The 26511-nt window shown below is 38.5% G+C and overlaps 1 protein-coding gene across 7 annotated transcripts in view; it reads right to left on the bottom strand.

Moving 5' to 3' along the window:
- Nucleotides 1-26511, bottom strand: part of CDK14 (cyclin dependent kinase 14) — a 556073-nt gene that overhangs the window by 95127 nt on the left and 434435 nt on the right. For all 7 annotated transcript variants that reach the window (XR_004321561.1, XM_032484028.1, XM_032484029.1 and 4 more), the window contains one exon: nt 13584-13632. Coding sequence is in view for 6 of the 7 variants with exons in the window: in XM_032484028.1 (XP_032339919.1) it covers nt 13584-13632 (49 nt within the window). In the remaining variant the exon portion in view is untranslated. The remainder of the gene's footprint in view (nt 1-13583; nt 13633-26511) is intronic.

Below are 26511 nucleotides of genomic sequence, written 5' to 3' on the forward strand. Positions count from 1 at the left end.
GTCATGTGGCTTTTGATACTTAACTGTTTCCTTATGCATGTAATTTTTTTATTCTACTTTTTTCAGAAATCATACGAAGCATTCCCTATGTTTTCAAAGTCTTATAATACCACCCTAACATTGTTGTGTAATATTTCACTGGGCTCATGAATCATGACTTATTAAACATCTTCCTATTCCCTTAATCTTGGTTAAGTTGGTACCAAGTCTTTTTTTTAAATTCAATATATAATATAATGAGAACCTTTGGGCACTAGGTTTGTATATTCCATTGATTTATTTTCTTGGGAGAAGCTCTAAAGAGTCAAATTAATAGGTCATAAACGTAATTCCCCAGGCTTCCTATTGAAAGTGAAGTAACATCCCAGCTGTAGCCTGCACGGCCTCTCCTGACCTGGCCCCTGCCTCCAGTCTCCAGTCTCGTCTCCTCCCCCTCTCCTCACACTCACTGTGCTCCTTACCACGGAGCACCTTCATCCTTCAACATGTACTTTTTGAGCACCTACTATGTGATGAGCTCTGTCATAGGTACAAAGGATATACAAGCAAATAAAATGGTCAAAACCCCAGGCTTCATATACTGATAGCTGGCCAGTGCTACTCCTTTTTGTCACATTGACTGTTCTACTGTCTCCATGTACTTGTCACTCTCTGAGATTCCTTTGTTTATTTTTACTTGTTTATTGTCCCAGATACTCTAGAAGGCGAGCGCTATGAGAACAGGGGCCTCGTCTGTGCGTTTCTGAGTGGAAGAGCTTTTAGATGGTGCTAAACCGTATTTCTTGAATGTGCCACAAATGAGTATCTTTGCAGCTTTTAACATGTTTCCACGATGTTTTCCATGCTGTTTATCAGTCTACAGTGGCATCAGCAGTAAAAAAAATGGGCCCATTTCTCTATCGCCCTATCAGCACTGGTGTTTAGGAAGGTAGAGGTTAACGATCTGGGGGATGGGGGCTAAGGAAGGGTTGTTTGATAGATAGCATAGAAGACACTGAAGTTATCTTTTGGTTTTTAAAAAATATTGCATTAAAATGTTATTTATCTTGATTACTACGTTTTTTGGAGGGCGCTTCACCTTCAATTCTGAACCAAGGGGAGTGCCTTAGTTGCCTCATCCTAGTCTCAGTCCTGCTATGTATAAAATGGCAAATAAGGGATATATTTATAGATTTGTTCTTGAGGCTACAATATAATTGAGCACAGGGAAGTAAATTTCCTAAAATAAGCTGAAATGCATAAAAAAGGAATGAAATAATGTCATTTGAAGCAACATGGTTGGACCCAGAGATTATCATACTAAGTGAAGTAAGTCAGACAGACAAATACCATATGATATCAGTTATATGTGGAATCTAAAAAAAATGATACGAACTTACTTTCAAAAGAGAAAGAGATTCATAGACATAGACAACAAATTTCACTTACCAGGTGGGGATGGGAGAAGGGAGGGATAAATTGGGAATTTGGGATTGGCTGATACAAACTACTATGTACAGAATAGATCAGCAAAAAGGTCCTATTGTACAGCACAGAGCACTATATTCAATGGCTTGTAGTAACATGCAATGAAAAAGAATATGTGTATATATGTGTGTGTGTGTGTGTAATTGAATCACTATGCTGTACATCAGAAACTAATACAACACTGTAAATCAAATATATATATATATAAAACATGCAAAAATAAATAAATAAAAGAACTGAAATGTTACTGTCAGAAAAATACAGAAATTATTTGAGAGTTATTTTCAGGACTAAATGAGATACTGCAGACACAGCATTTGGCAATGCTTCAGGCACATCTATGTGCACCATGAACAGCGTGGCTGTTGGTATTTACGATAAATATTACTGCCAGTGCTTCACCACATCTATGCATGTAAAAAATTAAACTGATCCTACGAAGAGCAGTAAAAAGGATTCTTTTAAGACTATAATATTCTTTCCCAAATCAGAGTCCCTAAAAATTCTCTGGTAGGAAACACCTCATTGGGAGGTGTTGTTGTTAGACAAGCTGTAGCATCTGACTCTTATTTTAAGATTTTGTAACCGTGTTTAGCAGTGTTACCCACCAAGGCGTACTACCTTCTTTGCCAGTCTCCCTTTACCCTTGACTACACTTGTCCTCTTTCTAAGTGTCCAATGTCTTTCTTGTTCTATGGCTCACCATGACTATAGTTCTTTCTCCGGCTGGTCTTCTATGTCTTGATTTCCTCCTGCCTAGCAGGCCCTAGGGTGCTGACCTCAAGTCCAGATTTATCAAGACGACAGTGAAAGCATGTCACCTTTTCTGCTGTCTCTTTTCTCCTTTTCTCTTCCCAACCCTTCTGTTCAGCTGCTCCCCAAATAAGAGTGACTCACAACCATCTGAACCAGGGCCCTCAGAACTGTAAAATAACAAGCTGACATCTACTAAAATACTGGGTCACTGCAGCAAGTGTTTGGAGAGGGTTTACTGTAATTTTTTACATGGCCAGGGCTGATGCCAAAGTTAGTATGGAGAAAACATCTTTTGTTGTGTTTGTTCTGGTTTTGTGGTTCGAGGCCTGAAAAATAATTTATCTTACTCTGTGTGTGATGTGTATTACAAATATGAGAACCATTCAAGGAGAGTTTTTTTTTTAATTTTTAGAAAAAATATTTCATGTATTTCCTGTCAAAAGACATCATTTCCTCTGACATTAGAATATGCAATTTAAGGAATGATTTTTAGCTACAAACCTGCAGGGTGTATTCCAACTCAAGAAAAGTTAAGACATGGTACCTTATTCTTCTCCTGGTTCCAAGCCCTTGCCTTTGACCTTTCATTTTTCTCTCTCTCTATACCTATATGAACCTGCACATGGTAGCATGACTATTATCAAATAATCTAAAGTGCTTCTGGAGTTGGCAAATGGCTGTTCTCAGCACAGAAACAGTTGCTACATTAGAAAAACTTCAGTCTAATGATTTCTCTGCAGATAACTCACATGTCCATTAACAGAAAGTCAACCAGTCTTAAAATGGCAGGGAACTGCCTTTGTGCACGAGAGCTCAGTCTTAACGCCCATTACTAACAAAGCACTGACAAGAACCTCAAGATCCCTCTCTATTTTGCTCTCTCGTGCCCTTTGGTGTAGGGGTGCCTGAGCTTTTCTGAGAGGCCAGTCTCTTAAAAAATAACGTGGCTACCAACCATCCTTGCTTTCCTCTCTCCTAGTGTAAGGCAGCTGTGGATCCAGGGGCACAGGAGCTACAAAGCATGGTTTGATGGTGTGCAAAGAATAGGCAGAGGCTGTCTTTATTGGAAGTGAGCACAGCCTCTGCATTGCACGTTCCTTTATTCCTGCCTTTAATGCTACATTTGGCTCTTTATAGAAAATGATTTCTAATGGAAGGGTGCCATTCCATATCCATTTGGGCTTAAAGGTCTCCTAAACTGGCATAATTGCTGAACTATCTATCTTCTTGAGCACTGATTCTATCTTTACAGCTGAAATGAAAGATAAATAAACAGAATTTAAAGCTGCACATTTATTATCATCTAGGTCCAATGACTTAGAACTGCCAGGTATATGGAGGTAAGGGTGTTTTCACTCATATATCTAACAGGAGGCAGAAGCTAGTGGCATGACACAAACTATTAAAAAAAAAAGAGTCTGCCTTTGTTTTAAAATCAGCAATATCAATAATAAAAGAAACAAAAACAAAAAACCAACAAAAACAACAAAACAAACAAAAAACCAACCATATCAGCATAACGTGGAAAACTAAGGCATTTGTAGATGATATGTAAAAATACGGAAGCATTTTTAAAAAAATGATTACTTGGCAACTGATAAGAACATTTTAAAAGAACAGCGAGGTCACTTAGAGAGAATGGCACAAACACAGGCTTCATTTGTAGTCAGTGTAAATAGCTGTTTCATACCTATATGGGGGAGGACACTCCAATTTAGGAAATCTGCTAACTTGTGTCAAGCTCGTATGCAGTTGGACACACTTGAGCACACTGCCAAGTTTTACTTCTATATTTAGGGGAAAACAGATCTAGAAGTGACAGAGCTGAGACCGTGAAATGGCCAGTGCCCCCAGAATCAGTGCTGTCCAAATGCCAGGCTTTAAAACCCCATTCTGGAAACCCAGGAGACAGACGTTCAATATTCAACAAAATCGAAGAATTTGAAAATTGAAAATCTCTCAGATGTTCTATGAGAGAGAAAATCCTGGGGCAGCGTCAGAGGATTTGGATTTAAGCCTATAGCTATATGAGAAAGAAATAAGTGAGAGAATAAAAGCCTGGGCAGTAGGTTTTTAGCTGCAAAATCTAATCCACCTCACAATATATTTTGATAAAACATTTTGTTATAAACTGATCAGAAGTCATGGTCTGTTCTGCACTTTCCAATTTGGTCACCATAAGCCACACATGACCATTTAAATTTTAATTAATTAAAATTAAATGCGATAAAAATGAAAGTCCTCAATTGCATTAACCATATTTTAAGTTAATGGCCCCACGTGGCTGGAAGCTACCATGTTGGACGGCGCAGATATAGAACATTTCTATCATGCATCAAGATCTACCAGACAGTACTGCTCTATCTTTCAAAGATCTCCTGCAGCTTCTAGAAATTTCTAAAATAAAAACATGCATACTTTATACACTGGAAAGATTTTATTCTTTAGATAAAGAGCAGAGATTGGATTGAGAAAATCAGTACCTACAGAGAGGAAGGCTAGGTCAGGGATTACGTCAAGGATCTGCTGGCCCGTTATGAGAAAGAGCCTAAAATCATGACGGATGGATCATGTCCCTGTGGAAACGTTTTCTACTTCCTTGGGAAAAATAAGAGACATTAGAATTCCTTCAGGGTCACAACCTAAAAGTAAGGGATGTAACGTTGCCGAATTCTAAGACAAGAGAGTAAAGCCTCATTTGACCACCAAATAAATTAGAACTGTGGGTACAATTCCACTTAAATTCTAAACTTCAGTCAAAGGTGACAAGAAATGAGAGACAAATGGAAAAATCCCATTTGTATTCATCTTTATAAATAAAATCATAGGCTTATTTCCAGTTGGAGACAAAGGCATGGAACCTGGAGCAATCTTTAAGTGGCCTCCAAGGTAGCTGAGCCAGTTCGTAAAGATGTCCCCCGTCCAGGTAGACACCCAAAGCAGCAGATGGACAATCAAAGCATGGAGCAGCACTGACTTCTCTACCTGAGATACCTTACCTGTTTTGCTAATGGAAAAAAAAAAATCAGTTCTTATCTCACATACTTTATGGAGATAAGCAGCTGTCCTCTAACCTTTTTTCCCCAGAACATGCTGCCCTCTAGAGGCCAAACAGATACAACATAAGTAAAGACAATGCATGAATAAGGGTCAGTTACATCCAAATTAATAGGATTGGCAGTCAAGATATGGTGAAAAAGAGGGGAGGCAGCAGACTGCATCTATTGTCTGAAAGATTTTAGGATAAAATGAGAAACAATCAACATTTATAAGCCTCTAGTAAACCTTTCCTCTTCAGCTGACATAAACATGAGAAATCATAAATAGTACCAGAGTCCATTAGCTAACAGCATTTTCCTGGAGAAACTTAAAAGTGTCAATAGTCACCTTTCCTTTGTTTTAAGGGAGGAGAGGGTGTGGAAGGAAGAGGAAGAATAAAGTGGTTTAACAGCTTTTACTAACATCTCCAAAGTATGTCAGTTTGGATCTAAAACTTACTGTATTAAAACTAGACCCTGAGTTGGAAAGTAAGAGCCAATGAATTCAAAGGAATAGACATGATTTTATCTCTGCTAAGAGTTTAATCTTTTAAATCTTGGCCACAGTAAAGTGGTCAAAATCTGGCCTAAGAAATGAGAACCACTCTTCATCTTTACTTCAAATCAATTCTTCCCCAACAGTCAGGCCATGAACACACACACACACACACACAGAGCTGGGATGTTTATTGGTTTAGTCACTAAAGGACTTAGCTGGACAAACATCACAAAGATGATGGCTGATTTAATTGAATTTATGATCAAATGTTTTCCATTGCAGGAAGAGTGGGAAATCACTTATGGGGAGATTTGAATAATTTAAGGGAAGTTCTCTATTTGGCATTATGTTTGTATATCAAGTCTGGAGGGATTAAATTCAGCTGAGGCCTGGCAGAGAATTCACATACACATACACAAAGATACGGTGTACATTAATGCAGCAAGGGCCAGAATATTGATCCCTTTGTGTTAAAATTTCTATTGACTCGTATCTCATTTACAGTCTGGGTAATAACACACACACACACACACACACACACACACACTCTCTCACAATGAGACTTAAATTGTAAACCACTCCTGGATTTTTCTGAGATCCCCAAAATATTGAAATTATCTAAAAATGCTCTTTTAGATAAGAAAAGTAACTGACTTGGGGATTACAGTATATGTGTGTTTAAGGCATTTTAACTTATCTTTGTTGTTTTTGTTAAGGACATAATAAAAGCTATCGTTAAAGTCACTCCCGTGATGGATATAACAAGGTAACATGGGATTTGTGCCTTCGGGTACGGACTTGGCTCAGTGTCTGAAAGACAAAGTAGTTTCCTTTGGCATCACCTACCCATTTGCTCGCCAGGGATGATTGGTGAACCAGACTAAGGCGCTGCTTCCAGGCTTTATTCTTTGTGTTTCTAGAGATAAGTCATCTATCCAGCCCATTTAGGAGCCAGAAACAGCAAGAATGATTACTTTTAGGGTCACCAGTGAAATTCTTGGGTCAAGCGAACACCCAGGCCCTGTGCACCTGGTTCAGGCTTACCCGTCAGCTCACGCACAGAGAGCATCACAGGTGCTTTGAACTTGGTGACAGTGTTTGTCTATGGGCTTCTCGCAATTTAATTAGGAAAACTGTCTAACAGACGCATTTCAAAACTTAGGATAAATCTCAGTTTCACATAAATTATGTACAATGCTATTTGCTAACATAACACTCTTAGGAAGAAACTGCTGGGCAAGTATTTTTTTAAAAATCATTTCGTGACCAAGAAGCTCAGCACACGTTCCCAGGAAGGTAGAAGGAATACAGAAGGATATTCCAGATGTCTGGGGACCGACCCTATGTAGCAGTGGTGTCCATGTTCAAGGACAACTGCTTATTTTGAAATGAATGAAGCGCTCGGACTAGAAGGAGAGGGCAGGGCGTGCTGAAAACCAGAAGCTAGTGCTTCCTGAAAGCCCCTGTTCATCCATATCTGCACCTCACTCATTCCTCACAACAATCCTGCCAAGGGTCTTAAAGACGGAAAATCTGGGTCTGGGATCCTGAATAGTATATGGTTCGGTAGTGGATCTAGGATTGAAATTTGGCCCGTGCTGCTTCAGAATTGTGGTTGGGTATTACTACTTAATGAGCTGGATGGCGGAAGGCAGGTTTTAGACCAGAAGTGTGTACTTTTGGATGAGGAGTCTAACACGTAATCTGAAAGGATGAAAAACCATGGCTATAGCCGACTCCCAGACCTGGCACACACTGCCAATTAGTAAGAGAGAAGATGGATATTTTCTATCAGACAGGGAATAAAAAATTCGTGCCTGAAAGATAGCAAACAGCACGGGGCCTGCCCTTGGCCATCACCAGGGTTATTAATGTCAGCAAACTCTTTGCTACAAAAAGAAAGACACGAACGAGAAATCTGGCAATGACACAAAATGAGAGAGGATAATTCCCTGGGGGTAGTGGGAGCTGTGCGGAATGGGTGATAAGTCTCACTAGCAGGGCCTGAGTGGGTGGCCAGCAGGCCTGTCATCTCCAGCACTTGGATTGTCACAAACTCGCCTTTATCCCAAAGGCACATTACCCAGCAGTGGCTCAGGAGAGGCCCTAATTGATGGTGTGGGTGGTCAGCCTTCTGCAAACACTGTTCCCCAGGATAGAGGAAGCCAGGTTTCTACTCCACCCCCATTCTCCCACTGGGAATGAAAGACACCAGGTCCCAGAAGAGCTCTCCCAATGAAAAGTCATAGTGAGAACAAAATAAATCCAGGTATTGATAAGCCTACTCAAAGATGAGGGGTTTTAAATGGATAATATTTCTTTCATAAGATTCACTCTGGGGCATATCTTCCAAACTGTAATTCTCAATAGCACTGATCCTTTGACCTCACCAGGCATGTTTTTTTTTATTTCAAGCTATAAAATGGAGATGATACTATCTGCTCTACCTCCCAATATTGTTATAAGGACATGAAGATGGGACAACGTGTACGAAAGCCAACTCTGTATCACTCAAGGCTGTCTGATTACCACTACCACCCCCATCACAGCCAGCACTACGGACTCACAGGTGTATGTTAGGCCTCTGACTAGGTCGCCTCACGTGTGATCGTATTTATGCTGCTGCTGCTCTGAGTGACAGACTGGGCCTTTGGCAGATCTGCCATTTTCTCTTGGGCAGCTTTCTCTTTGTCTGCCTCCAACCTGTGTCTTTGCACAGAACTTTATGCTGTCTTCTTTGACTCCCACCAGTTCCTGCAAACCATGTCCTATTTTAGGACCTTCCCTTTTTCCCCTTCAAGAATCTACTCTTCAGTTTTCTAGAAGAACTGCTCTCTGGTGAGTGGCAAGGGGTTTAACAGATCAGATCAACATCACATCTACATAATGCTTCAGGAGCTGAACTAATGATTCATTTATAAATTATTCTCATGAAACTGAATGACCCCAGAAATTTCTCTGAACTGAGACTGTCAAGCAGGCGGAGGAGACTTTGTAGCCTCCAGACTGTCCAGGTGTTGAAAACTGTATTTACCAGGGTGTGATGAGGAACTACACCCCCACGTAGCCTCCCAATGCTGGACTCAAATCCCCAGAGCTGGGACGTTGACAACCGCAGCTCCAGCTCATCCTCTGAGTGAAGAGAATGAAATTCCAAAATGTCTGCTCTAGTGTCTGCGTTAGAGCTTGTCACCCCAATAAATCCCTCCTTAAAAAAAGTGCATTGATGATGTAAAGTCCAATTTCTTTGAAAATACTGTGAGAAGAAATCTCCAGGCACTAAATAAATTAAAACTGCTACTTTGAAGTAAACAGAATTATAACAAAAATGATCAACAATGAAAAAAATGTGAAACTGTAGAAAGAGGATTTAAAACTCTGGCTCGACTCAACTGCTCCACCTAGTGGCAGTGACTATGCTTACCTTCCTCTAACATTTCTAAGCAGCTAGTAGAGAAACCAAAAGCATGAACTTACTTTTCAGTGTATTATTATTTTAGAAAATTTTAGGTCAACTTAAAACAATAAGGCAGAGTAGCAAACAGGACTTTTCTTTCTTGAGAAGGCACTGACTTAAGTCTTAATGTGATGCAATTAGATATCACAAGAAAAATATAATAGAGAATTACCAATATAATTAAAGTGAAATTTGTTATTTCTCTAAATATTATTTTAAATACATTATGTTTTACGCACATGGAACACAATTATCTAGCATGTCATTTTTAAAATATGCTTTGGAAGTTAACCATTAAATCAGATAAAATACTCAAGAAAAAGTTCAAGAACACCAAGTCAGAAAACACTTCTAAAATCTCCTAAATTAGGGTTTGGGATTCTGCTGGTACATTCAAATATACGCGGGTAAATGTTTTAGTTTCTATTTTTGCATTTCCACCAAGGTACAAAACAATGTCTCTGAATTAATTGGACATCTTAAATTACCGTCTTTTTTTTTTTTTTTTTTTTGGATTTGTAGGAGAAATCCAGTTGGATTTACTAACAAGAAGGATTATAAGCAGAACTAGAGCACATGGGCAGGGCAAGGTTGACTTCACCTGTTCGAAGTCTGTGGACATGCTCTGCTTTACCAGCCATGAGCTGTGTTATCCAAATTCATCTTCTGTGACATTGTGGTTTATCCTTACTTCTCTTTTTGCTACTTTCAAACCCCCAAAATTGTTCAGCTGCTAAAAAAGTTCCAAAACAAGCAAATGTGTTCCTGGAATCCTACCCTTAACATTGCTGGAGAGCATATTCTAAGGCTTCTTCTCCAGCCAAAATAATAAAAGAGCTTTTAAGTGGCTGAAATTCTTGGTTGATTGCACATGCATGCCAATGTCAGACAACTATAAATAGAGAGATTTGGAAGAAAAATAGAGAGAGTCTTTCTAACTCCGAGGAAATAAAATGGAATGTTTTGAAGGCCACCAGAAAATGGAACATGCATTTATAAAATTAAGATTTGTCTCCCTTCAGTCCAAAATCCCCTAGGAGGGAAGAAAGGACTTTCTTTTCTTTATTAATATATATTTATTATTCTCAATCCTGTAATTAAGACTTCTTCTTTGTATTGTCCTTTTGAGTTTAGATATCTGCTGAATCTTTTGATATTTTTCTCCTATCCCTGCTTTGCTTCCCCAGAATACTAAAAAAATCCTTCAAAGGATAAAATTATGCCCATGGTTACTGGTATAAATGAAGTCAGTGGGGAATTGCATGGGTGTTACCTAGGGCAGACGTTGTCCCAAAATAAACTGGGTCACTTGTGACAGCCATTCAGAGCGACGTGAGAATTCATTTCTCTAGAAAGTCTTACCCCCTTAGGCAGGTTAACATACTCACCAGCTCCCACAGCTGTGTTAATACATATTTTTAATGACATTGTTACTTAATTTTGAACAGCGACTTACATTTGTATATTAACCTGCCCATCTTGTACTAACCTATCTAAATTGAATTCCAATTAATTCTTACAAATTAGTTCACTTTATTTTGAACCAATTACTGAACTGCTGTTCAAGAGAATTTACCAATTGCTTTGGTTTCGTAACTGTGCTGTAGACAGCAAATTAGTTAGTGATAGAGAAAGCCAACATTTGCTTAATAGTCTTTAAATGCAATTCTTCCAAATCTGGACCCCACTCTGAAGTGAGAGATGTTTGAAATGTCGATGATGGCTGCAAGGTTACAAGTCCGTTTGGAGGAAGAATCAATAATATAGTTAATGTCTCTGAATTCTCAGTTCTCTCTAAACTGCACTGGGTTCCAACTGGCTGGAGGCTATATCCTGGCTTTAAGGATTCAGTACATAACACTGGGAGACCAGAAAGTCATATTTTTATAATATGTTTAGTGATGATTTTATTACATAGTGTCTTCTGAACTAAAACCTTCAGGCAACAAACAAAATAAGACTTACGGGGACCAAAACCAGCACGGTTCTATTTTTTAAATTTTACTTCAAGCTCAGCTTTTAGTATTTTCCCCAAAATGGTTTTAAAGTAATCTAAGGGTGGGACTCTGTTAAATGACTTTGAATTAATTCTAAGTTAAAAAAAAAAAAGTATGTGATGGTAGAAATTAAAAGAAAGATATTAACTGTAACTCTAGCAAATGATTAAAAAGACTTTACATAAAAATGTAGTATTTCCTTCAGTAGTTTAGATCTTGTTTTGGTATAAAAAATATAAATGTATGTTCATGGAAAATGCAAATAAGAAATATCTCCGAAGTAATATCTTAAAGAAAAACTGTGTTCTTATTTTGTGTAAAATCATATTCTGGAGGATTCTAATTTGCCCTCAGAAGTAAAAGTATATTTACTGCATCTACCATCTTTTAGGAAAAAAATTAGGGAATTTTTTCTTTAAAAAATTTTTAAAGCAGCAACAGCAGACGATCTCACATCCTAATTTTTGTCAATGAAATTAACTCCTTCTGTTGTGACATGAACAGTACGTCTCAGAAAAAGGAAGGCTTCAGATCTTAGGTGGCCAGAACAAGGGAAAGCAATGCAAAGCTTGAATACTCCTTCCATCTTCTTTTTCTTTTTGAAAGACATGAAATAACCTATTTTCTCCTGAGATAGAGGAATATAAACGGACAAAAGTGTCTTCTCTGAGAGGCATCCCACGAGTCACTATGAAATGACTGAACAAGAAAGAAAAGCCATCCATCTGGGCATATAGATGGAGGTGTGGAATATGAGCTGCAGAAATGAACGACTGGTGTGGGCTGGGTGTGCACGGTGTGGGCTGGGTGTGCACGGTGTGGGGTCACATCCACAAGAGGACAGTGGACGCAGTTTCACTCAGCATCGTGTCTAGACCTCCCTCTCCCCTGCCCTGTCTTTTGTAGACTATTCTAAGCAGAGAAAAATTGCCGTTTATTTTCCTGGATGATCTGGAGGTTATCCTGGCTCTGAAGGAGGGAAGTGGAGGGTTAGCTAAATTGCGGGCTGTTCTTCCACAAATGCTACTGTGTAGTAGATTTGCCAGGTTTTCCTGTTACTTCAGAGACAGAGATTCAACTGCTTCATGGTTACTTGGCTGGACAAAACTTTTTGAGGAATTATGAGAAATGTGTTTGATGATTTAATCAAGGCAGGAACTGTACACTGTATATATTACCTGGTACATTAAAGCACTTAAATAAAGTATGTCAGACCAATGGTCAGTGAAGTTGGGGGGAGGAGGGTAAGAGAGTGAGGAACACACAGAATGTTCCTTCCCAGCCCAGGGCCTCCTCCCAGGGGAGATTCTAGGTATTAAGAACTGACTCTTCCAATGGCAAATGCAGAGTCTTGTGTTAGACAAAAATAATTATACAGGTGTGTTCTAAGTATGAATTTAATCAAAATAAATTGCTAAATCTGTCAAATAATCCACTGAAGGGTTTAATGTATTCTTTCCAAGAGTCCCTCACAAAAATAGCTGTCTTCTGTTATCAGCTGACAGCACTGATTTACGGCATTTTTATTATAAAATTTATTTTTTCCCATAATTGATAGCGTCTAAAATTAAACATGTAGTAAAGTAAAAGAGAAACAACAACCTTAAATTCCCCACAGACAAAATTTTGTTACTGACAAATTATACTTTGTTTAATCAAAGCAGCTCCATCCACCTTTCCTCCAACATCATGCTGGAAGTGTGAAGCTCGTCAGACAGGAGTGACCCCATTACTCTACTTTCCCACCTGCAATGATTTACTAACAGTCAGTCTGGTTTGCAATAAAAGACCTCTGAATAACTTGAGACACCCAGATCTTCAGATGTCATCAAATTTCAAAACCAATAAATAAAAGTATTTCATTGGTTTTGAGAGGTCAGATGAGAGAATAGAAATGAAATGCAGAGTACATACATATTCCAAGTGAACATGGACTTAGCTTCCCCACAAGGCCTGAGGAAAAATAGGTAAACTGAAAAAACCTGTAAGATTAGTGTTATCTAGCTTGAAGGTTGTCATCAAGGTTATTTATATTAGAAAGTCAGTTGCTATATTATACTTAGGAAATATGATCTTGCTGATGCTAAACAATTTCTTGGAATCTAGTTAGGAGAGGATGAATTTCAGGATTTACAACTCTGAAGCAACCCTACATCACTCTAGGAACCCAAACTCCAACAACGGTGTTGGCTCAGGCAGAACGTGGTGGCTGGCACACAGTAGCTTAATGACTGTTTAGTTGTTAAACGTACGGATGAATAGATAATTGGAGAAAGAAATGACAAAATACTATGACAAACTTATCAGGAGAGTTTTAAAAATTAAAAGAGAAAAAGAGAACGAGTACAATCTGTATTAAAAAAACTTACTTATTCCATGCTTGTCTAAGGTTTTTAGAGCTGTACAGGGTAAAGCGTTCTGAAATAAAAAAGAAAAATGATAAACAATCTTTGTTTCAACTGTCTATTTTGCAAGCATGTTAAAAAAAACTTCTAAAAAGTTCGTGTTTGATTTAGCCATAGTTATGCTAGACATAGTAGGTCTCTACCTTTAGATTGCACTTACAGAGTAAAACAGGACGATCTTAACATCTTATTTTCATTTTAAACAATGAAGCATTGTTTTTTTGTCTAGAGTGATTTGTTTCATAATCTGTTTTCCTAGTTAATTATTTCTTAGAATAATTACGTTTTAATTGGATTGAAAAAAGAAATGCAAATTCCTGATCTCCAAACTGTAGGCAGACTTACAGAAGAACACTGACACACGGACCCAGGGAGACCTGCTGCCTTCTCTAGGAAGACACCTCTGACCCAACACACAATGCCAGCGCTCCTTCCTTACACTACAGGGTATTCACACACACTCAGAGCCAAACCACCAACGCCCCGTAATGTATATTTACATTTATCATTGAACAATCTTTATTATACTTAAAAAGGTAAAACATAACACTTGCTTTGCCAAGTTAAACAATAAAGTGGCACAGAATATGCTTAATAATCTTTTCTCCTGCTCTCCATTTTTCACTCCTGATGATACAGCAATTGTCAATGGCTTGGTATGTCTCTCCCCACATACTTCTTCATGTTTATAAATACAAACCCATCCATTTTAAAAAATATATATACTATTTAAAATTTTTAATGGGTTGTGCAATAAACTTTCTCTTAAAATTTTAAGCATTTAATAATATATAGCAAATAGTCCTTAAAATAAAAAAAAAACAATTGTTTTAAACCTGTGTAATATTCCATAGGATAGAAGTACATAAATTACTTGACCATTCTCCTACTGATAAAAATTTAGTTTCCAATCTTTTTCCTTAAAAACAATGCTTCAATAAATAACCCCCACTAATAATTTCATGATGTATGAAGTCAAACCATGCTGTACCCCTTAATCAGTGCTGCATGTCAGTTATATCTCAAGAGAAGTGAAAGATAAATAAACAAACAACAAATAAATAATCCTTGCACATCTATCTCTATATACTGTTGCTTTCTTTTCTTTTAAATAGATTCCTCAACATAGAACTGCTTGGCAAATGATACGCACACAGATGCTGACAGATTACTTTTCATTTTCCCACCAGCAATTAAAAAAAATATTGTCTCTTTTATATTATGCATCCCTGGGATGCAAAGATGGTTCAACATATGCAATCTGTAAGTGTGATACATCATAGTAACAGAATGAAAGATAAAAATCACACAATCATCTCAACAGATGGAGAAAATGCATTTGACAAAATTCAATAGCCATTTATGATACAAACTCTCAATAAACTGGGTACAGATGAAACATACTTCAACACAATGAAGTCCCGTACATGACAAGCCCACAGCTAACATTGTACTCAGTGATAAAAAGTAGAAAGCTTTTCCTTTAAGATGAGGAACAAGACAAGGTGCCCACTCTCATTATTTCTATTCAATAGAGTACTGGAAGTCCTAGTCAGAGCAATCAAGCAAAAAAAAAAAAAGGGGGGGAGGAGGGCGGCATCTGAATTGGAATGAAGACGTAAAATTGTTGCTGTCTGCAGATGACACGATTTTATACACAGAAAAATAAAGACTCCACCAAAAAACTGTTATAATAGACACATTTAGTGAAACTGCAGGACACAAATTCAAAATACAAAAATCAGTTGCATTTCTATATACTAACAATGACTTATTTGAAAAAGAAATAAAGTAATCTCATTTACAACAGCATCAAAAAAATAAAATACCTAGTCATAAATTTAAGCAAGTAGGTAAAAGATCTGTACACTGAAAACTATAAGACGTTGATGAACGAAACTGAAGATGACAAAAATAAATGGAAAGATATTCCATGCTCATGATTGGAAGAATTAATATATTGGTAAAACGTTTCATACTACTCAAAGTCATCTATAGATTTAATGCAACTTCTATCAGGATTCCAATGGCATTTTTTAAAAAACAAAAATTGAAAACAGCAATCATAAGATTCCCATGGAACCACAAAAGATCCTGAGTAGCCAAGATAATATTGAGAAAGAAAAGCAAAGTTGGAGGTATTATCCTTTCTTTGTACATAACGATATGGTTGATATTTAAAATCTTTGTACATAACAATATGGTGTCTCATTTTGACAAGATCTGTGTACATCCTCCAGTAAAATGAAATGGTTTCTTTTTCATACTGATCTCATCTCTTTTAAACAATTTAATACTTAATAGGCTATTATGCTTAATGTTGGCTGGTGTCTTTTGTTAGTTGTTATCTGCTTTTAATTACAGACTTTTAAAGAAGAAAATCAAAATGATTTATATTGTTTTTGTTCTGGTATGTTTCACATATAAGAATATCACTAGAAAAAAAGAACAAAAAGAAATTTAAGAACACACTTTGGCTTCCTATCTCTAAACACAGAGTTTATTCAAAAGAAATGACTTGAAATACCATGCAGTGATTCATTTATTCAACTATTATTTGCTGAGCAACTACTCGGTGCTAGGTACACTTCTTGGGACTGAAGATACAGGTGGGAACCAAGAGGAAGACCTTCCTGCAGGGAACTCACATCTTAGGAGGGGGAGTGCAATGTTGGAGTGAGCCTGGAGGACCGGGTGGCTGGAGCCAACAGACAGCCCAGGAGAAATGGGTAGAAGACTGGCTCACACAGACTTTGTGGCCTTTAACATATGATTTAGATTTTTTTCTTAAGGGATCACTCTAAGTTCTGTTTGGAGAATACACTACTGGAGGCAAGGATGGAAGCAGGGAAACCAATGAAAGATTATTACAACAGTCCAGGAGAGAGAGAACACGACTTGGGCTATGGCAACAGAATGAATGCAGTGAGTGCGAACAGTCTGAAATATTTTCAGGTAGAGCAAGTAAGATTGCTGATGAATTGCACTGGGTTTTGACAGAAAAACAAGGAGTTAGGATGACTAACTGAGCAACTACTGATCTTCAATTCCCAAGTTTCAAAGATTTGGAATTTCATATTCAATTCAAATATTACCCTGAGACTGCATTAATCTTTTCATGATGATTCACAAAGTCTTTAATATTCTCATGGGGTTTCAGAGTCATCACTCAGGCAGGAGTAATTGTCAAAACACTTAATACTCTACAAGGCATGGGTGCTGACCAATCACAGAAACCAGCCATTTTGCTTCAGTGGTGGGCATGAGCGGAACAGCTGCCCTGATTACTAATATAGATTGTTCTAAAGCTATAGGCAAAAGTGCTCACCAACAATTATGTATTTATTTGTTTCAAAAGAATGTCTACTGTCTGAGTTTATCCTCCACTGGACTGCATTACATAAGATGCAACACATTTCACCTAGTTGATGCAGAGCATATTCTAGTTTTGAGGATTAACTGACAAAGAGAGGAGAAATGGGAAGAATAGTTCTTTTCACAGAGGTTTAAAAACCTATTATTATCTAAGTCTGGTATTTAAAAAGCAAGATATAGTTTAAAATTAATTACATCAAGTGTCCTTGTAAAACAAATTTGATTGCCTTAATTTTGTACTCCCCACAAAGCAATTTTAATAATTTGCTATGATTTCAGGAGGAACAAGAATTCCATTACAGATAAAATTAATATGATCTCGCATTTACAAGTAAATTATTATTCTTACCAATTAATGACTGCACATAAATATGAGTTCTAAGAATTGCCTCTATTTAGAGCTTGACAGGATATGCTAATAGAAAATTTTTTTTTCAGAAATACAGTATGTCAGTTTTAGCTGTGCATAAGAGAGCCAAAATTGATAGTGAAACATGTCACATAGAAGTAGACAAAATAAGGAAGAATGAAGTCTTACATCCACCTTCTAACTCCACTCACATAAAGTCTTAATTTTTCTAGCAAATGTCACCCGGGCACCTGCCTGTATACCAGCCACTGCACCGGGCAATGGGCACACAGAAATAAGTAAGTCCTGGTTACAGCTGAGTGGCACAGAAATGTAAACACAGAATTACAAATACAGGGGGGGTACGTGCTACAATGTGGATATCGACGCAGTCTCCTGGGAGCCCAGAGGCAGAGCCACTAACTGCATCTGTTTCTCTTCCAAAGGAAGACAGGGTAAACTCAAATATCTGAAGCTAGCTCCAGGAACACGCAGGACCTGTTCTCTTGCTTCTGACATCTTTCAGATCTAACTGTCAAAGTACACAATTTCAAATGGAGCCACTTGTAACATTTCCTCCTATGAGCCTGTGTCATATTTATAATTAGATTTTTTAAAATTCTATTTTAAAAATGGTTTCCATCATGAGTAAAAGTAATATTCCATTAGAATGAAAGCAACCTAATTAGCTGTGTAAGCTCTGAAAACAAAAAGGTGCTTAAATTAGTGCCCCCAAACAGTAACAGGTATATTTAATAAAATAGATACTCAACTGCCTATGAATAATTTTCAGAGATTATTTGAATATTTGCAAAGGAGTGTTTTATACTGTTCTCCTTCAGTTAGGTTTATTCTGTCACTACTTTAATGTCAGCTTTTTCTTTCCAATTATGTTTAAGCTAGAAGTTTAGAATGCCGTGATATAAAGCATTGGCTAACTCGCAGCATAACTGAGAAGTGCAATTAATTTAAACCTGCAGGCTGGTTTTCACCTTCTCCTCTTATTGCAGGGACACTGCAGAGGAGGTGGCACCAGGCGGGCGGCCAGGGGGGAGAGCTGGTAGAGAAGAAATCACTTGCTCTGCCACACGGGGGGGGGGGGGGGGGGGGGTAGAAGGTTGGAAAGGTTTTCCCTCAAACTGCCATGCGTATGCACTGCAATTCATTGGAATTCCACAGGAAAACGATGGAGAACCATGCTGCATATTCTAAAGTTTCCCAGCTTAAAAGAGCTAAACCTGAAAAGGCTTGAGGCAGCATGAAAGCAGATAAAACCTAAACTGGGATTTACTCATTTGCTTATAGGTACAGACTGTATACTCCAGGAGAGTAATTTTAATTTTTATTCTCCTTTATCCTCTTCTTGACAATGCTTTTTAGATCTTATATGATATTACTGAGTTTTTAACTTCAATAGCACGAAAACATGTGAGTAAATCGTCAAATCAACCAACCAATTAAAAACCCCAAATATGTTCAAGGGACTTGAAAGGCTAAGCCAGGATTTGTAAGAACACGTTTCTTTTCCTTTTTTTTTTTCTGTGGGGGTGGAAAGGAGAGACAAGATCATTAAAAATCTCAAACTTCAGTACATCAATTTTTAAATAATATTGTGGGATAACTATTTGTAAATCAATACATAAATGAGTGTGTCCAAAATGCCACAGGAAATGTTAGATATACTTTATAGTTAACATCTCTAAACCATATATTCAACTACTCACAATTTTAGTTCTTCAGGATTATTTTGCATTTAACAAATGCATTTACTCTTTCCTCCTGCGCGTATAAGAAAGTAGTAACCATTCAAGCCAAGAGCCGTGGCCGTGCTGTCATCTGGCAGAGGCACTGGGCCCGAAGGCTTTCTCGGGATTGCTTCAACGGAGCAAAAAGGGTCCAGTCCTTTTTGTTCATGAGGATGAACAATAAACACAGTCATGAATCACTCTGGTGATGCTTCAAACAATCACTTTAATTACTTGTTTATGTAACAGAAAATAGCCTTGAATCCTTTAGGTTAGAAGACATGAGTATTCATTCTCTCACACATCCTACAAATATTCCTTCTGGGCCTACTGTTTGCCAGGCAGTGTGGACACAGCAGCGCACAAAACATACAAGGCCTTCCGCAGCCGACAGTAAGCCATGGGACCCAACACTAAGGGGCCACCAATGGAAGAAAATGACATTTACAAGTATTCATAAGAATTTTTATGCAAACCTGAATTTCTTATGGTTATTAGGAAAACCAAGCCAGCACTGAACATTTCAGTTGATATTCTCACCAAGATGTAGAAAAGCTGGATTTAAACCACCTAGAGTCCTAAGATCAGAAGTAAAGCAGAATTCATGCAGAGTAAATGAGAGTTTATCCCAAATAGGGGTAGACTTGTTCCAGAATATGTGGATTTTAGATATCTCAACACCAAAAAAGCATAGTGATCCTAATAGGCATTTTAGAAATAATATGTATGTCTGCACAACCGCAATTCACAGCTTTAAAACACTTGCTGGTCCCCAAATATACAATGGGTGTGATCTGACACAACTCCAGCGTTACCGGCGAGAGGCTCCGTTGTCACATATTAATGCTACCAGAATTGCACTGCCCTGTAGCTGTCACCCAGAGGGGCTTCCTTAAAATGCCAAGTAGCCATCTTCAGTCCTGAAAACAGGAGACTGCAGCATCCTGACCTGCCCTGGCTACAGCAAATCATCTTTTACGGACCAAGGGTGTGTGTTTTAAAATGAGCAATCTCTGAGTAACTTGTAGAAATAAACGTCTACTATATTCATTCAACGTTCTTACTTCCTAAGGCATCGGGTTTTTCTAACAGATGTACAAATGCGGGTTTGTAAGTGCATATTCCCAGATGAGGTCTTCAAACGAACCACACCTTTCTTAAACTAAAAGTCATGGAACACTTCTCTTTCCACAGACATTTTTCTTTAAAGAAGTAAAGTTTAATCAGTTAGGCATTTATTACAGTCTAAAGTGTACTATTCACAAATGAGAATGAACCTTTACAGCTCCCAGAAAAGAAAGAAGAAAGATTTTGGGTTTCACTCTCCATGCGTCCCCACTCAGCCCTCCATCCAAACTTTCAAAGGGAGAAAGAGATCAGGAAGAGAGCGCTCAGCACCTCCTGGGGAAAAGCATAAGCAATCAGGCAGTCTAACCACTTCATCCTACAAATGAGTACACTGAGGTTACAAAGGTTGAGTGGCCTGAGCCCATGATATAGGCTAGTGGCAAAGGCTGAACTAGGATTCTGCACCCAGGCTACCATTTGTTACTAAAGAGCTGGGTTACCCAAGCCTCCTATTTGATATTTAACAAACACTTCCTGCGTCCTATGTGGTTTGCAATTATGAACTCACTTTAGTCCTTCTAACTATACTATGGGGAAGGGGATATGGTTATCTCTGTTTTACACAGAGAAACTGAGACGCTGGGCACCTTGCCCATGTTACACAGCCCGTAAGTGGCAGAGCTGGGATTTGAACCCAGACAGTCTGGATGTGGAGTCCATGCTCTTAGTCACTGTACCATGACATCTTTCTGTCTCTCCACTGGAAGAGACTTGAAGTTTGACCCCCAACAATGCACAAAGCCAGCAGCAGCACAAGAAGATCAAAGCTCCTTTAACCAGCAACAACAACAATTAAAAAACCAAGAAACAAACAAACAACAAACAAAAAACATGCACACTTCTAGCCATAAGACCTCCTGGAAAAGGCAACCCTATGGAGACAGCGAAAAGATCAGTGGTTGCCAGGAGTTAGGAGAAAGAAAGGGATGAATGGGCACAGCACAGAGGATTTTTTCAGGGATGTGAAATCACTCTGCCTGGTACTATAAGGTGCATACATGTCATTATACATTTGTCCAAACCCACAGAACATACAGAACCAAAAGCAAACCCTAGTGTATGGATTTCGAAGTATAATGATGTGTCAATGTAGGTTTACAGAGTTTAACAAATGCACCATCCTAAGGGGGGATGTTGATCCTGGGGGAGGCTGTGCATGTGTAGGGGCAGGGGCATATGAAAAATCTCTGTACCTTCTGCTCAGTTTTGCTGTGAATCGAAAAATGCTCTAAAAAATAGTCTATTAAAAACAACCAGAACAACATAAACAATACTCCTCCCACTCCCGACTCCTTTCCACCTGCCTTGGGTGCCTTGCCCTTGTAAGTCTGCCTTGTGTTTACAGGAAACGCCAGACTGATGCTTCCAAGCTCCTGTGACCCTGCACTTACTGCTTTAAAAAAAAAAAAATCTTCGGTGCCTCAGTTTCCCTCACAGACAGGAGTAACAGCAGTGCTTACTTCATGGTTTACCATGAATGTTCAATAAGAAAATGCATCTCAAGAGCTGATAAAAGTGTCTAATGCATAATAAACTTTTGACACCTACCAGCTATTACTACTACTACCGCCACAACTACTACTACTAATGGGCTTTAAAAACTGGCCATCCTGCACAGCTGTGTTACACACACACGACAGACGTGGCATCCTGGAAGCAGTATTATTCCAGGGAGGCAGGATACTTAAGCTCTCCTAAACTACCCTCTTGTGGCAACAGTTACAGAAAAGAATAAAAATCATAGATATGTCAATACTGTTCTAACTCCTTACATGTAATTCTGTGATTTTAATGCACAAGTGGAGAGCAGGAGCTGGCATTCAATTGTCTTTTTTTTACAGTCAAGAGATTATGAGTTAGGTGTACAAAGCTGGCTCTCGAGGCAAAGCGTATACACACTTACATCCTTTCTTAATATCCTCCCCTGCAAACATGCCTGTCTGTTAGTTATCAAAGCACTCTATCAAGGACGGTGTAAGTGAAGGAAATTTCATCAGATCTTAAAACCGAGCTAACTGTCAGTAGTTTGTTTTATCATGTGTTACTTGAATATTTGGGGGTTACAATATTACTCATATCTTAAATAAAAGAAACCAAGATTTTTCCTTTCACCTCTGTATTAGCAAAAGAGTTACCCTTCCATAGTCCTGTATGTGTCTTGCAGGAGCCCTATGATAATGGCCTAAACAGGTTTTTAAAAATCAACATCATTTTAAACAAATCAATGCACTGGATTCACTTATTTTAGCCAGGAGTAGCTGACAAACTTAGAATTCATAAGACCTAACATGGGAGATTGGATTATTATTTGGTAAGTATTTCCTCTCTCTACTTCTAAACTTCCGGAGTAAGGTCTTCTCTGCTGCACTGATATTTTGTGTGAACAATGGGATGCTGGTGGTATTGACACAAGCAGAGGCTGGAAATTATTTTCTGTATAAATTTCATTACTTTTAATTGCAACCTTTTTTTCTCCTTGAACTATACAGCACCTTCCTTTTTTAAACTCCTGAATAGTAATTTGTCATTAAATAGCTGTTGCTGGAAGCATTTAAGAGATGGATAGAAGTATGACACATGGCCTCTACATGTTATTTCGGGGCCAAACTATTTCATACAAAATGATGTTTGTGGTTCTATGTATCTTACTAAATACAAAGGCGAGATCTCTATTTTTCTATTATTATCTGGATGGACTAATTGTCAGTAAGTTGTTCATTAGAAGAAGCTCAATGAGAAATCATGATGCAGATGCAGTAGAATGATTTTCCACGATGCAAAACAGAAAACTGAACTGAAAGCCAGGGAGACCTGGGATTTACTTCCATCTCTGACACTGACTTTGAGGAAGTCCTGTACCGTCTCTGACCTCAGGTTGCTAGCCTTACAATGGAGAAAGCAGGACTAGATACCCTGGGACTTCTTCCAGCCCTAACGTTCAATTTGCTTAAATAATTATGACACAGTTAAAACACCACTCCCACTCCAAGCTCAAGCAGCCCTGGGGTTTTCCTTGACAGCAGAAAATTCCTAAATCTTCTCAGAATTCTTAGTCCTTACTCTGATTCTACCAATGTGGAAAACCTCAAATGTCTCCCTAGGTTCTGTCCTGATCTGGGGTTACCACAATTCTACAAAGCCCAAACAACCCCTCCAACACGTACGCAAGATGTGTTTTTTAAAAAGTATTAATGCTAAGTCCGTCTTATAACACAGAATTTCAAGCATCACTTCACCAGAGGTGCAGGAGCCACGTGAGAAAGTACCCGTGGGCAAGGCAGGCAGGGACGCGTGATCCGGGGACTCACGCGGGGAAGCCTCTTCCTATCCTGGACGGAAACGGAGGCAGAGGGCAATATGCAAAAGCACCCCGGCAATGAGCAACTATGAAACAGGTGCAAGGGAAGATCTCGTTATTTTGCAGCTGGCTCTTTGTTAGAGAATGGGGTTTGGTCTGTGATGAATCTCATCGAAGGTGACAGGATTACTGAAGTGCTAAGTAAGGATACTGTGCTGTGACCTCTCCCCTCCGAGGCTGGCCCACACCAAGCACCCTGAGGATGGTGATGAGAGGAGACATTCTGAGAGGTGGGGAGAGAGGGGGGAGAAGGACAAGAGGGACAGGAGGGGAGGGGGACGGGGACAGGGAGAGACCCGTACTTTTGAGAGCATAAACCAGAGGGTGACGGAAAAGAAATGAGAAGGCAGTCGAGTTCAAAGAAGAAACAGACCCACTTTCCACTTCTTTTGAGAGAAATTTAAATAGAAGTAAATGATGGAAAAGCAGCAGCTCCCAACGTTAGGCTCCTTCTTATATGTAATACACACACGTGTGTGTGTGCGGGCGCACATGTGTTTTACATGTATTTATTTATTTTATGCAGCTGCGGCCCATCCCAGCTGCCTGGCTGCTATGGGGATAGTGGAGGTTAAGGAATTTTGGATTGGCATAAATGTAAGGGCAGAAGAGGACACACACATGTTAAACACTGTATACCCCCATCTGTTATATGATTGTCCTTTTAATATCTTAACAATTGCTCTTAAACTGTTCCTCCAGTTTTGCTTTACTTTCCAAGGGATGATAACATGTTAAGTTCTGAGCTAAAACAAAGAAGCTGAGAAGGTAAGACCAGCCTGTTCACCTCTCCCCTAGACTCCTGTCATGGTCCAACTGGTCTCCCTGCTTCTGCCCCAGGCCTCCATCTTATCAAAATGTAACCCAGAGCAGGCGCCGCCCTGTGCAAAACCTTCTTCCAGCATTTTCTATCTCGTTCAGAGAAAGGGGTGAAGGACTCCTCATAGCCCCTCAAAGCCCCTCATGACCGGACCTAGTGCTCTTACCTCTGACCTCACTTTCTACCCTCCCCGCCTCTTTCCCACATCAGGGCCTTTGTATTTGCTGTTCTCTCTAGAAAGTTCTCCCCTCAAATACTTTCCTGGTTCTCTCTCCCTCACGTCTCTTAGTCAATTGTTGTCTTTTCTGTGAGGACTTCCTTGGTTACATTTACAATTTAAAATCACCCTCTTCCCCAGCACTTCCTCAACCTATTTCTCCCTCTATTTTCCTCCATTATACTCCCCATCACCTAACATACATTACGTTTTACTCATTATGTGTCTCTCCGACCAACCAGGATCTTGTGTGTTCTGTTCACTGCAATATCCCCACACTCTAGCCATACAAATGGTGCTTAATACACATTGATGCATTAATAAATAAATTTAACTTCTTCTGTAGTAATGAACTATAAAAATAAATTAATTTTTAAAGACCTGCTAGGTAATTAGATTAAAATATGCTACAACCAAAAGACTCAGCCTTTCAGCTTTATTCATGATCCAGATCATGGCCATAAAATAATCCATTTGAAAACACAAATTGGCTTTCCCTACAAGTGTACATATATATGAATTTGTACATATATCTATAACAGTAACTGATCTTTTTCAAAAATATGACTGCACTGTTGTAAACCACTATGGATTTTTCTCTCTTGAGCTAAAAATTTTCCAGCTAAGCAAGTCTAGTAAGATATAAGGGTGAGGATTATTTTCAAAATTGCTTAAAAAAACTAAAAATAAAGTTACCATATGAACCAGCATTCCCACTCTTGGCATATAGCCAAAGGAAACTCTAATTTGAAAAGATACATGCACCCCAATGTTCATAGCAGCACTACTTACAATAGCCAAGACATGGAAACAACCTAAATGTCCATTGACAGATGACTGGATAAGGAAGATGTGGTATATTTATACAATGGAATACTACTCAGCCATAAAAAGAATGAAATAATGCCATTTGCAGCAACATGGATGGACCTAGAGATTATTATACTAAAAAAAATGACAAATGAACTTATTTACAAACCAGAAATAGACTCACAGACATAGAAAACAAACCTAAGGTTACCAAAAGGGAAATGTGGTGGTGGGGGTGGATGATTAGGAGTTTGGGATTTGCAGATACTAACTACTATATATGAAATAGATAAACAACAAGGTCCTATTGTATAGCACAGGGAACTATATTGATCAGTTTGTAATAGCCTATAATGAAAAAGAATATATATATGTATATAACTGAATCACTATGCTGTACACCAGAATCTAACAACATTGTAAATCAACTATATTTCAATTTAAAAAATAGAATAATTTTTTAAATTCCAGAGAAGCAAAAAAAAATTTTATAGAAAATGGGATACTTTCTCTAATAAAGAATCTCTAGAAATTAATAGGAAAATGACAAATGACACATAATTACAAACTGGGCAAAAGATACTAGCTGTTCACAGAAAAGGAAAAGCAAGTGATCCTGAAACATATGAAAAGATGCTCAACCTCATCATAAAAAAGGCACTTACAAATTAAAATCATATTGAGATTTTCTGTCACCTACCAGGTAAAATCTAAAAGTCTGGCTGAACCCTGTAGACTGGACAGGAAGTGCTCTCATGTACTGCTGGTAACAGAGCCAACTGGTGCGACCCCTTTGGAGAACAATCTGACAGAAGTGCTCAAAATTGTAATTGTATACAGTTGACCCTCGAACAACACAGGAATTAGGGGTGCCAACCCTTACAGCTGAAAATCCATCTGTAATTTACAGTGTGCTCTTGGTATCTGTGGGTCGGCATCCATCCCCACTCAGACAAGAGTGATGTAGTGCTGCAGTGTGCGTTAATGCAAAAACCCATGCAGAATGGACCCATGCAGTTCAAACCTGTGCTGTTCAAGGGTCAACTGTATAGTTTTTAATTCTTCAACCCTACTTCTGGTAATTTATCCT

Source organism: Camelus ferus, chromosome 7 (genome assembly GCF_009834535.1).
Source record: "Camelus ferus isolate YT-003-E chromosome 7, BCGSAC_Cfer_1.0, whole genome shotgun sequence".
Lineage (NCBI taxonomy): Eukaryota > Metazoa > Chordata > Mammalia > Artiodactyla > Camelidae > Camelus > Camelus ferus.